We start from the raw sequence: 13129 nt of genomic DNA, 5'->3' as shown, positions 1-13129 counted from the left end.
CTAGATCGCACAAATTCTCAAAATAATTGTTCAAGTGTTTCATGACAATATTTTTTGGGCTTGATAGGTTTCGCCTTTTTTATATCGGCTCAATGGCCTCATATTGCGTCTTTAGATGAGCCAAAAAAATTATGTGTATGTGCGCGTGTGTTTGTTTTGAGATTGAGGGGGTATTAATAATTTTTAATTAGTCTTTACCCTTGCGATAAGCAAGGTTACTACAATCGAGTAATAGACTTTTTTCCCATAAACAACTTTGTCCACAGACTCATTGGACTCCTGATGTACCTTGCTTCATTGTGAATTTACATTTCGTAGTGTCTCTTGCACACTTAGCCTGGTGTTAACGAATACGCCTGGGACGGCAAACCAATGAAAATTCGGCCTATTAATTGCCTGCTTATGCTTTGTCGGCTTAGTTGCCACATCTAAAAATCATTTGCTTAGCTGTAATCATCTCTCACTGTAGTTGCTTTTAGCATTTTAAAAATCCGGCCAAATCGAAATTTGCTTTTCACATTGGTTGTAATTTTACCAGCTCGATTTGTTCAAACTTTTTTTCGTTTTTTTTTGTCATATTTATCGGCTTAATAATTTTCGGCTTACCTAATATCGACCTGGTGGCCTCTTATTAGGTCATTATGACCGACAGGTTTTTTTGTGCGCATGTGTGTGCTCTGAGGGGATAAGGAACTTAACATTTTGATAAGTTTGGAATTTTTTGATTTTTTTTTCGGCATGAAGGTTTTCTGCTGTAGTATTTTCGGTTTTGTCACCGCTTGTTAATTATAAATTCAAATTGAATCAACCATCTGGCGTAAAGGTAAAACAACAGCTTTAGATGGCAAAGGCTTGCAGTTCAACTCCCCTCGGGCTCTTTTTTTGCAAACTAGTTTTTTTGCTTTTTCGGACTATCGTCCGTGTTATTTTTTGTCGGCTTGGCTCTCGTAGCTCGATGGTTCAGCTTTATTCCAAGTTGCTGTAAGCCCAATGCTTGAGACGAAGCCTGGTAGTTCGGTTCCAGTTGGTTCCTGTTTTTTTTTGCAAATAGAAAATTTTGACTAATTTAGATTAATGTCTGTTTGCTTAGTTCCGCAGAAAATTTGGTCTATACTATTTGTTCAAACTCGTATAGACCAAATACGAGTTTGAACCTCCTCCCCAAGCTCTTTGTAGAGTTTCTAATGCAGGTAATTTTTTGGACATTTTTGTTTGTGATTTCTTTAAGCCGTAAGAATGAATGATACCAAGCTTCAAGGATTATCGACCAATAGCTTTAAATTCTTATCTTTATTCCTTTGACATAGTATGTCGAAAAAATTGGTATTAAAATACAAAATTCTGGAAAATATATACTCTTTTTGAGCGCATTTAGAATTTGTTTTCTAAGTAACTTTCAAGTTTAAATCAGACTAAAAGGCTGAAAAACGATATATGACTCAAGCTCGTAAGTAGTGTCATTTTGGTACCTTCTTTTGCGCTGAAACAAAACTGTTTTTGACCATTAACTGGTAGAACAAGGCTAATTATGTGTAAAGAACCCATGGGTAATCAGAAAGAACCTTAATTGTCAAATGGCATAATACAATTACGATAATTATTAGCGTACAGAGTTTCAGAATTTTTCAATCCATCGCTGAGATACAATTCTTTGATCCTAATTTTACGAACTTTCGATACTGAATTTTACGGATTAATTTGTCTTAGCATATGTAATCTCTCACGCGATGTATTCTGTACTGGCTCCTTATTGATAAATTGAAGAACTAACAATGCTTCAGGTTAATTTTATTAAATAGTTGTTAGGTTTTTTTAAACTTTTTTGCAAAAAGAAATCTGATGTGCACTGAAAACTTTTTTTCGAAGACTCATGGTCGGTTCTATACGATGGTCACTGCTAATTTGAAAATACTTAAATTGGATCAATTGAGCAATCTCTCCCCTCCCCTCCCCTCCCCTCCCCCCACCTTAATGCCCAATTGAGCTATCTGCCCCCTCAAACAAAAATTAGAAGATCCTACAAAAAGACGTCAGCAAATAATGCAAGTAGATGGTTTATGTTTGTTTTATATGAGTGTCGCGCAGCATTTTGAAAAAGACAAATTCGAATTTCAAAATAATTTTGTTTGCAAATTTTTGTTTGGTCACTATTGCCTCATCGAGGAAAGCGAATTAACAGGGTTGATGCTCTGGCCTTGTATCTGAATACCAAAAACTGTTATCCGCAGCACTTAAATAATGTACACAACAGCTTTTTATCATTCAGGACAGAAAAAAGTCGCTTATGTGCCTCAGTCTTTTTTCACTCTGAATTCAATTTTTGAGCTTTGTTATTGTAAATTTTGGCGTTCCACATTCTTTGTGTATCTGGTTCATGATTTCATATCTTTCAAACTATTTTCAAATGGTTATAAATATGTCTCAAGTACCTATTGAGTTATCACACCCCCCCCCCACCGTGAGAATAATGGGATGAGGGGAATATTGCGCAATTGATAACTTAAATTGATCGCACATTTCTAATACCCTAAAAAATTTCACTGCGTTAACGACTTAGCCTCTGTATAATTTTTAAATTTTTTTGGTTTTTTTTTCGGCTTGTTAAGCTTCGACCTATTTCATATCGACTTGATGGTCGCATATTTTTCATGTGACGAGCAAAAAAAGTGTATGTATTTTGAGGCTGAGGGGGAATTGTTAAATTTTCATAAGTCTTGATGATTTTTTTGCGGCTTAAAGGGTTTCTGCTAAGGTACTTTCGGCTTCGTTACCACTTGGTAAATTTTGGATGCGAATTTTTATTCTATTGTCTTGGCATATTTTTGCGGCTTTCTGGTTATGAATGCACAGATCCTCTTAGTGTACGAGATACGACCCTTTTTTTGATTTTTTTCAAAAATTTTCAGAAAACTCAATTTACAAAATAGTTTGCAAAACTTGAAATTCCCAGCCCTGTAGTTGGGTGCTGTCAGATTATTCTCAAGGATTGCCAACTTTCCCTCCAAATTTGACTGCTCAAATCTTTGTAGTTTTTGAGATATGTTGCGAACTGTAAAGTTACTCTCAGCAGTTTCAGGATCCAAATCTTGCGTCCAAATGCGACTGCTCAAATGGTCTTTGTTATAGTCATATGACGTTTTTTCAAAAATGTTCAGAAAATTTAGACTTAAAATGTTGCTTTCAAGCTTTGTAATTCCCAACACTTTAGTTGGGTAGCTGTCAGAATACTATCGGGGTTTGCAACTCTCACTTCCAATATTGACTTATCAAATCTTTGTAGTTTTCGAGATATGACATTTTTTTGTGATTTTCAGAAAGTAAGTTTTTTGTAAAGTTTTTTTAATCAAATTTTAATTGAAGTTTGAAGCCCCCTCCCTTGTAATGGGGGGGGGGGGGTTGAGCTATCAGAGTATTCTCAGGGGTGACGAATCAAGCCTTCAAATATTACTGCTCAAATCTTTAATTTTGAGAAATGACGTTTTTTGCGATTTTTTCAAAAAAGTTTCAGAAAACTTAAATTTAATTTTTTTTCAAAATTTGAAACTATCGACCCTTTAGTTGGGGGCTGTCAGAGTATTCACCACGTGGGGTGCGAATCTCACCGCCACATATGACTGCTCAATTTTTTGTAGTTATCGAGATGTGACGTTTTCATGGTTTTTCAATTTTTTTTTTCGAAAACTTAAATATAAAAAGTTTTTCAAAATTGGAAATTCCCAACCCTGTAAATGGGTACTGTGAGAGTACTCTCAGGAGTTGCAAATTTTGTTTCCAAATGCGACTGCTCAAATGATGTTTGTTTCCCAATTGTGACGTTTTTTATGTAATTTTAGATTTTTTCGAAGAACTTAGATCTAAAAAAAACTTTAAAAATTTTATGGTATTTCTAAATTTGTATTAAAAAATCTAACCGAAAAAAACTTAACAAAATTTGAAATTCCGAACCCTGTTATTGGATGCTTTCAGAGTACACTAAAACGTTGCTGATTGTTTCTCCAATATATGCGGTTTTTTATGAGACTCAAAAGTTCGAAGGAGGTGCGATACACGCTGGTATCTAATGAAATGGTGAAAAAAGTTTTTTATCAAGCTGTATCTTTTGAAAAATGTGGCTTTTTCGTAAAATGTATCAATTATTGAACTTTCCTAATAAGAAGTCATCTGTCATAAATTGCGTACACTGATACTTAGCTTCGATGATTGGTAAGTAAACATGACTTTTACAGATAAGTCATGATTGTACGCCTCTGTATTAGTCACTCTTAGTTGAAATTAGCCTAAGGCGGCGTACCGTAACCCAGCTTGTTGCAAACTTAAACTAAGCGTCAATTTTAAAATTGCCCCCCAAACTAAAGTTTCTTATTGTTTCAATTTATTCGAAAGCAAGAACACTCGAAGATGTCTGGTGGTTGTGAAAAACTACACATTGAGACTCCCTTGGTGAGATCCAACGCGCTGTCCAAGGAGAATGGGTTCGAAGTACTATTGAAATTAGAGAATATACAACTGCCTGGTTCCTTCAAAATTAGAGGAATTGGTCACATGTGCCAGAAGTCCCTGGATGAAAATCGAAAGGTGAGTTGTTGTCACGGTACGCATAGTGGTCCTTTAGAAGTCCGTCCCTACCTACCACATTAGAAAAAAAAATTATCGCAGACCCTTTCAACCTATTGGTACAATTTTTGGGTAAAGCTTCACAGTTGACCTACAGTCGAATCTATACAGTCGTAACCTTCTGTTAAAGCAAGTGTTTAGATCTATCCCTTAAAACTGCGTAATTGTGGGAGCTCGTGAAAGCTTTCGAGGTATATTTACACTAAAGGTCAAAATTAAGCTCAAATTCAAAGTTTTAGTCTTTAAAATGCCTGTTTTTAATGTCCATCTTAATTTTTTGCATAGAACAGAGCAAATGACCAGAGCTTCTCTCTATGAAACTATCAATATTTGATTTTAATGACTTATCAATGTAATCCGGGTCTAGAAATGCCAGTTTTCCTCTTCTGCTCTAAGTTTTCTTAGTTCGCGTGAAAAGTAAGAAACATGCGAGTTCAGTAAGGTTTTCATACTGATTGTTTCCATTTTCTCGCTGAGAATGTTTCACATCGCTGGAACAGTTTTTTTGCTCCGCTTATTTAAGAAAGAATTCACTACGATGCAAAACTTAGTGCAGAAGAGGAAAACTGGCAATTCCAGACCCGGATTACATTGATAAGTCATTAAAACCAAATATTGATAGTTCCATAGAGAGAAGCTCTGGTCATTTGCTCTTGGTCTATGCAACAGTTTTACTGATTTTTGAAGAAAATGTCTAAGATGGACTTCGAAAACAGGCATTTTAGAGAGTAAAGTCTTGAATTTGCGCTTAAATTTGTCCACTACAGTATATAGTGCTTTCTTTCAAATAGTGCTTTTGAAGATTACTGCATGAGCAGTATTAAAAATTGAAAGCTAGCTATCTCAACAACCTGTGCAAATATTTGGTTTTAGCGACTGGGTCAAAAGTTGACAGTTTTTTCCGTCTGCGGTAATTTTTCTAGTGGAGTGAAGAATTGCTCAAAACTTCTTTCAAAACGTTGCTCAAAACGGTTTTTTTCTTGCACTTACATATTTAATAATATCGTTCACTTGTTCCATCCACAATCAGTTTTTTTACTGAAAAAGTTGATGCAACAATTAAGTGTTTGAGGTGTTTCTCTCTCTCTTTCAATTAGCGACACTACAAAGCGACTTTGGTCTAGCATAAACTCGTTAGAAAATGCACTCCTCTATCGAAATATCACCAGAAGTATAAATTTGTGCTGTTTTTGCGTTATTTAGAATATTTTTTAAGGGAGTAGGACAGTTGAATTTTTTGTCAAAAGAAGTTTTTAAGCGTCTTTTGGCCCAGGAGCTAACCACTATTGTTTAATTATTTTTTTTTATAACCATCGGTCCTTTTCGATGCAGAACATCCGTGGGGGAGGTAGATGTTATCAGTATCGCCGTAGCCAGTCCTACTTCAAGCATGCGCTGATGCTACTGCTCTTTATTCATGAATGGCGGTTGTTTTTGTACAAGTGGCATTCGTCATTTTTGGTAGATATAGCGGTTAGCTCCTTGGCCAAATGCGCTCATCGATTTTTTCAGTTTTTAAAGTAATTCATTGTGTTTTAGGCGGATTGTTTTGTCTGCTCATCAGGTTAGTCGAACAATCGTTTTTAGAAACTAAATTTTTCTGGGTAGTGCTAAAATAACAGTGATCAGCAAACCGGAAGAAACAAAATTTCAAACAGTTGAGCTAACCATTATCAAAAGACAAAATGTTCTTTACCCCAAATAATTGGGTGATTTAACCTTTTTTTAAATCAATTAGCTGAAGCATTTAAATGTTCTTTCAGAGCTCGAAGCAAAGAAGATGTCTGAAAGTTTTCAAAAAAACGTACTTTGTCTGAAATTCAATACTGTGTTTTAGGGGGTAACGCAGGCTTGGCTGCCAGTTATGCTGGGACGAGACTGAACAAACCAGTGCATGTGTTCGTGCCTACTTCTACTTCTCAATTTGTGCTGGACCAGTTTAAACTCTACTCCTGCAGTCAAGTTCATGTCCACGGAAGTGTGAGCATATACAATTGTCTGAAGTTTTATATGCCCCCCCCCCCCAATTTGTGCTGATTTTTTGTTGCCTACTAGGTGTGGAATGAGGCGAATGAGAAGGCGAAGGAGTTCTGTGGGACTGTGAATGGAATTATGGTTCCTCCTTATGACCATCCCTACATCTGGTGAGTCACCTGTCAGTTTTGATGGTAGGTTATCTGCTTACTCATCAATGAAACAGGTGGTTCGTACACCTAGCTCATCCGATAATAAATGAAATTAAGTCGTGTACTCCTGCAAAACGGAGTTGTTTTTCCTACAAAAACTTAATTTGGTTTAGTTTTGCTTCTGCAAATCGCAGAGGATCTATCAAGGGAGTGCAGCCCCCTACTCTTAGTGCAGCCTTTCTATGAAAGCCGTACAATTGTTATGTTAATGTTATTTGGCGCTTTCGATTAGCAAGCGTATCAAATAGAAGTATAGACTTTTTTTCATGCAAAATACTTGTTTAGCAAAACCATTGATTCATTTCGTCGGCTCTTTCGTCGAATCTCTTATTTCGTCAACCTACGAAATTTATTTGTTTATTTTTTTATTTTGGTTTAATTTAATAGCATTTTCGATAAACTTCTCTTTTTTAAAGCTTGTAATACTTTATAGTATATCGGCTTAATTAAATCATTGTATGTTAACTCATTTTCATTTGAAGAAAGTAGGATAACGAATATTCTTGAAAACCTGGATGTATCGAAAGCCACTGGACCAGATCAGATACCAGCAGCCGCCTTGAAAAAACTTGGACGTAGCCTTGCCCATTCAATGCCCCAAGTTTTCTACAAAGGCCAGCAAATAGCTGTTTTTCCTTGCGCCTGGAAGTAGGTTCATCTGAAAAAAAATACAAAGAAAATATCGAAAACTACAGCCCAATATCACGTTTCTCCTTAATATCAAAAGTGCTTGGAAAAAGTATGTTTCTCGACCTCTATGAGTTTGCGAAGTGAACTGAATAAAGTCCAGCACTGGTTAAGAAAAAAAATCGATATTGTGTGCAGTGTTGGCTGATTTAAATCAATTGATTTAAATCAACAGTAAAAATCCGATTTAAATCAAGATTTAAATCAAAGCCTTTATGGTTGATTTATTTCTAGTGTAAATTGAAATTTTGTATTTCTCGTTTTTATATTAAGCGGAAGCATCAATCCCTCTAGCGGTTGAGACAGCAATTTGAATACACGTTAAATTCACGGCGGACCTGGAGAGAATTTTTTCAACCTACAGTTGGGTACATTCCAAGGAGCGCAATCGCCTAGGAGTGGAAAAATCAGCAAAGCTGGTTTTCGTTTTGAAAACCCTAAACATGTCCCGATGATTGTGAAGTATTATATTATGCTTTCAAAGTGTATCATCTGCAATTATGAAATGTTGTGCAGTTAAAATGTTCTCCAGCTTACACTGTAGGTGACTTTACACTGTAGGTGACTTTACACTGTAGGTGACTTTGATTTAAATCAAAAAAATCCGATTTAAATCAAAAAAATCCGATTTTTTGATTTTTTGAATAAAAATCCGATTTTTTTCCAACACTGATTGTGTGATTCTTGAGTTATTTCTGCGCTTTCTTGACGACATCTACCAAGGAATAGAAAGTCAAAGTGATATTGAAGTAATTTATACTTTGAAAAAGCGTTCGATAAGGTCGACCACGGTGTTCGTTTGTCGAAGCTTTTTCTTCTTGGCGCGCGTGGCAAATTGTTAAAATTGATATTGTCATAATTAGAAAAACGAATATTTCGCGTCAAAGTATATGACGTCCTGTCTAGCCAGCGAACAATATCAAGTGTTGCAAGGCTGCAAGGCTCGATTCTTGCTCCTCTTTTTTTCCTCGTGGTAAATAATGATTCTCATCTTCATAAAAGTTATGCAGATAACTTAATTGCGACCTGCAGTTTTCACTATTTTCTTTCTTATTAAAATCATTTTTATGGCATCACCAACTCCAAGTTATGCTTCCATCTCAGCGTTCACTGGAGAAGCTGACATAGGATGATTCAATTTCGATTGACTCTTACGAGTCAATATCATTGTGGCCAGCATACTGGAAGCACAAATCAGCAATCTCAGTTCTTACAACTCTATCTAGTTGGAAAAGCACTCAACTTTGATTCAAATCTTTACGAAGCTGCGCGAAATGGTCTCGAACAATCTTTTGAGAAATTGCAAATCCGATATGCTGGACCTGACCAAATTCAAGAAAATCATTTTAAATCCGAGATTGAGGTTGCGCAGGATTTTTAAACTGATTTGAATAGTCTAGAAGCTTGGCTATTTGAGTTGACTTCGACGCAGGAGTAACCTTTAGCAGATGAGCGAGCAAAACAGGCGAGTAAAAGATGAATTCGTTTGCGGCGAGAACACTAAAATGTCGAATACGGAAATGGTCTGAGAACACGAAAATGCGACGGTCGAATCTCTCTGCTCTATTATTCGCTGAAATATTCAAGTTGAAAGAATCGAAATTGACGAGAAGACAAATTGTGCAATTCAGCCTTCCAAACTGATGGCAACAATTGCTCTGAAGACAACGAAATTTGGCTTATCTCTGCAAATTCATCATATACTGGCTGCGCAGAGAGCAGTCAAAATTTTGACTCATTTTAAACGATAGATATAATCTCAATCCCGGCATCGCAGAAAATGAAGGGTATTACACTGGGAATGAGAGCAAACACGATCCATCGAATATCGATGAACGGGCGGTTTACTAAGATATTGACTACTATCAAGGTAGTCGGGAAGATATTTCTGAATTTGAAGACCAGGAGGGGAATCAAATTTCTGATCAAGAATGACTTGAGACAGTCGAAGATAACTTTGCAATTTGGACTAATAAAAGTCCGTCGTTTTGCAAGTTGTGCAGCAGCGAAATTCAGTCTTCTGTTCTACAGTTAAAGGGAAATACTTAATGGGGCTTTTATGTTGCATACATCTAAAAAGGTATATAGTTGGTGCCTTTTATATCAGTCAGAAAAACAATCAGAGTTTTAGTTGCAGTTATCAAGTTCTATTTGCAGTTACTGAGTTCTAGTTGCAGTTAGAGACTTGGGTCTCCCTCTTGATTTTATATCGAACCTATTGTTTCTGACAATACGTAACTCTGACGGTTTAGAGAAAAAATGTTCGTATTGTTAAATAATCTTTTATTAGTGAATTTTCTGTGGTTTATACTGGCCACTCTTCTCATCGCCTTAACTCTAAAACTACAAAAATGCAACTCCTAAATTTGTTTCTCGTTTCTTTTTAAGAGTCGATGAACGTAGTTCAGACTAATATATAGGTTGCGATTAATTTTTTTTTCAGGAAAATCTTGAAATTTGTTCTTCACGAATCTACTTTTTCGTGCTTTGACTTCTGATTTCTTTTCAAGTTCATTTCACTTCCTTTTTAAAAGAAAGAGTAACTCCCCTATCGAACAGCGAAACAGCGAAAGTGTAAATTTCACGAAAAACTTGTTCGACTTGTAGTTTCGAAAGTGGAAAAATTTTACCTACTGATCCAGTTTTCTCAATTTTGGTTAATTTTTTTATCAAAAAATTGCAATCATAAATTGTTGTGGAGTTTCAAAGAGCTTTAAGGTCATCTTTTTTGCTTCAAGTTTGAAAGTTGATGTTTCTCAAAAAATTGAGCCAGTTTTTTTTTCTGCTCACTTGCGGTGATTGACTCTTTTGCAACTGTCTGTTGGCTATTTTCATTTTTTTTTGCAAAACAAATGTGATCGGAATGTTATGTTATACTTGCACCGCAATCGAATTTTCTTGAAATTGTGAGAAATGCGTGGAGCACTTAAGATGTTTTGATGGAAAAATTTTAATCTCTGCCTTCCAATCTGTCACAAAAATCTTATTTCTGGGTTAGAATATTTCAATTTAATAAATGCAGCTAAAGCAAATAGTTCTCAATAATTTGCAAAAATTAAAAAATGCTAATAAGCAATGTCAAGGTTTCGTTGCGTCTGTCATGAATATACTCTATCTGTGGTTTATTTTCAGCAAAACTCTTTAATTAATGAAAGGAGGGCAAATTACGCTCTCTTATTAAAAATTGAAGTGCGCGTTTTTTGGGGGATTTTTATTTTCTTTTTGTTTTGAAGTTGGCTCAAATTCAATATATGAATGGTGGGCAAGTTACGCTCTCATATAAAGAAGGGAAGTGGAGCTTATTATGCATGAAAATTTCAATAAATAAGGTTCTTTAAATTCAAAGAGCAACTCTCTAGCAGTCTCTTTTTAAGTTTCATTTGAAGTTGGCTTCAAATCTAATTTATGAAAAGAGGGCAAATTACACTCTTATATTAAAAATTGGAGATGGCGCTAAGTGGAGAGTAATATGCAGGAAAAGCGTGTCAATCAAAAATATTGTTTTTAAATTCTGTAGTATGTGCTATGAGTCTCAACAATAGAAAAGAATAGAAAAGAAACGCTGTTTTTTGGATTTGTGTGAGTTCATTAACGTTTTTCCAACTTTGTGACTGTTTTTTTCAAAATTGTTTTTGCTGAAATTGAGTCAACTCCTAGTTTTAGTGTAAATTTTGTGTAAGAGTTAATTAAGAGGCAATAGTTTAAAAAGGTTTGGTTTGTTTTGCTGAAGGTTGCATTCGTTAAATATGAAATATTTCAAGAAACAAGTTGTCAAAAAGCAATAATAAACATAATAGTCATTTTCTTCAGCAAAAAAAAACTTGTTTCAAAATTTTGGCTGAAATGTCAATAAATCTAAAATTCAGGCATTGCTTGAAAGATTGTGCTTTAAAAAGACTGTTTATTGGAAAGTGGGATGATATTTTCTGTCTACCGTCTGAATGGTCGCAAGTGTTCAAGCGTTTTTGTTTTCACGCAGATTATTGATTAGTTCAGCAGTGTAACATGCAAAATGGACTGTTGTTTTTTCCAGGGAAGGAAACTCCACAATCGTAGACGAGTTAGAACAGCAGCTAGGACCCGATAGATTGCCTAGCTGTATCGTAGTGTCGGTGGGGGGAGGGGGTCTCTTATTGGGCGTGATGGAGGGGGTGAAGAGACGACCCAAATGGGGGAAAATTCCCCTGGTTGCTGTGGAGACGGAGGGCGCAGACTGTTTCTCGCAGAGTGTGAAACAAGGAAAATCTATGCGGCTGGCCACAATCTCGAGGTCAGTGTTTTCTCATGTAATCATGCCCGTTTTTAGATGTCTTTATTGGAGTAAAAAAAATAGCTCAATTGATCCATGCAGTAATTTTTGCTTCTGAACATTTCGATTTTTGTACATTATGTTGATTTTTTACGGATGTTTTCAATTCATCGTGCACCGAAGGAACAATAAAATAGATGCCCTCACACATTGCGTTATGATAGATTTAGGGTTATTTTTAATGCTTAGTATTTTAAAGATTTGTTGTCTTGTGTTTTGATCGTTTTAATTTCCGACAAAAAATCACAAAAGTTGTCGTTTGGTTTTTCAATTAAAATATAGTGATTTTGCTATGATCAAACTATGAAGACCCCTAACATTTTAGTTCGCGTATCCTTACCAGGCCAAACTGTGCGCTGAATTAGCGCACAATTTTGTGTCTGTATTTTCCTGGATTCCAGAGACAAGTCTTTAAACATGTTAAAGTTTTGTCGGAACGATCAAAGAGAATGAAAGAACAGCATAAAAACAAAGGGAGCTTCCTTGTTACAGAATACGCTTACAATTCACAACATACACAGTTTGGCCTCGTAATAATCCTGTAAGCGTTATTGAGAAATCAATTGATTGTTATAAATAGTTCAGGGTATGTTTCAATACACTTTTCGAAACAAAACTTTCATTTTTGCAACACGGATCTTGTAAGTGAAAGCCACAAGTCATGGCTAACCTCTAGACCAACTGGGATATGATCGGGAGTCCTTATTTTTGTCCCAATAAAGTGAACGCCTAATTGGCACGTTTTCTATTCAAAGATGAACTTGCATAAGTTTTCAACTATGGTCGATACATGTAGTTTCTCAACATTTTGTGTTTGTTTATCCTATACAACTTCAAAGAACTCATTTGAGCGTAATAGTTATTCGGAAGAAAAAATCAATTTAAAAAATTAATAGAGTTTCCAGTCCGGGAGTCGAACCCGGGCCTTGTGGGTGAAAGCCACAAGTCCTAACCGCTAGACCAACTGGGATATGAACGTGAATCCTTATTTTTGTCCCAAAAAAGTGAACGCCTAATTGGCACGTTTTCTATTCAAAGATGAATCTGCACAAGTTTTCAACTATGGTCGATATATGTAGTTTCTAAACATTTTGTGTTTGTGTATCCTATACAACTTCAAAGATCTCATTTGAGCGTAATAGTTATTCGGAAGAAAAATCAATTTAAAAAAGTAGTAGATTCCGCAGTCTGGGAGTCGAACTTGGCCCTTGTGGGTGAAAGCCACAAATCCTAATCGCTAGACCAACTGGGATATGATCGTGATTCCTTATTTTTTTTCCCAATAAAGTGAACATCTAATTGGCACGTTTTCTATTCAAAGATGAACTTGCAC

At 35.7% G+C, this 13129-nt stretch overlaps 1 protein-coding gene and 1 non-coding gene across 2 annotated transcripts in view; one reads left to right on the top strand and one right to left on the bottom strand.

Moving 5' to 3' along the window:
- Nucleotides 1–4225: 4225 nt before the first annotated feature.
- The window catches only part of LOC134857265 (serine dehydratase-like), a 260322-nt gene continuing 251418 nt past the window's right edge, over nt 4226–13129 (top strand). The window contains exons 1-5 of the mRNA XM_063873648.1: nt 4226–4575; nt 6154–6178; nt 6452–6594; nt 6670–6758; nt 11521–11757. Of these exons, the coding sequence (XP_063729718.1) occupies nt 4399–4575; nt 6154–6178; nt 6452–6594; nt 6670–6758; nt 11521–11757 (671 nt within the window). The 5' untranslated portion in view covers nt 4226–4398. The remainder of the gene's footprint in view (nt 4576–6153; nt 6179–6451; nt 6595–6669; nt 6759–11520; nt 11758–13129) is intronic.
- Nucleotides 12695–12766, bottom strand: Trnae-uuc (transfer RNA glutamic acid (anticodon UUC)). The gene has a single exon. It is a non-coding gene; the product is annotated as a tRNA-Glu (tRNA).

The sequence above is a fragment of the Symsagittifera roscoffensis genome, chromosome 1, assembly GCF_963678635.1.
Source record: "Symsagittifera roscoffensis chromosome 1, txSymRosc1.1, whole genome shotgun sequence".
Taxonomy (NCBI): domain Eukaryota; kingdom Metazoa; phylum Xenacoelomorpha; order Acoela; family Convolutidae; genus Symsagittifera; species Symsagittifera roscoffensis.
The sequence above is the reverse complement of the archived record's forward strand: the minus strand, read 5'-3'. Positions and strand labels throughout refer to the sequence as shown.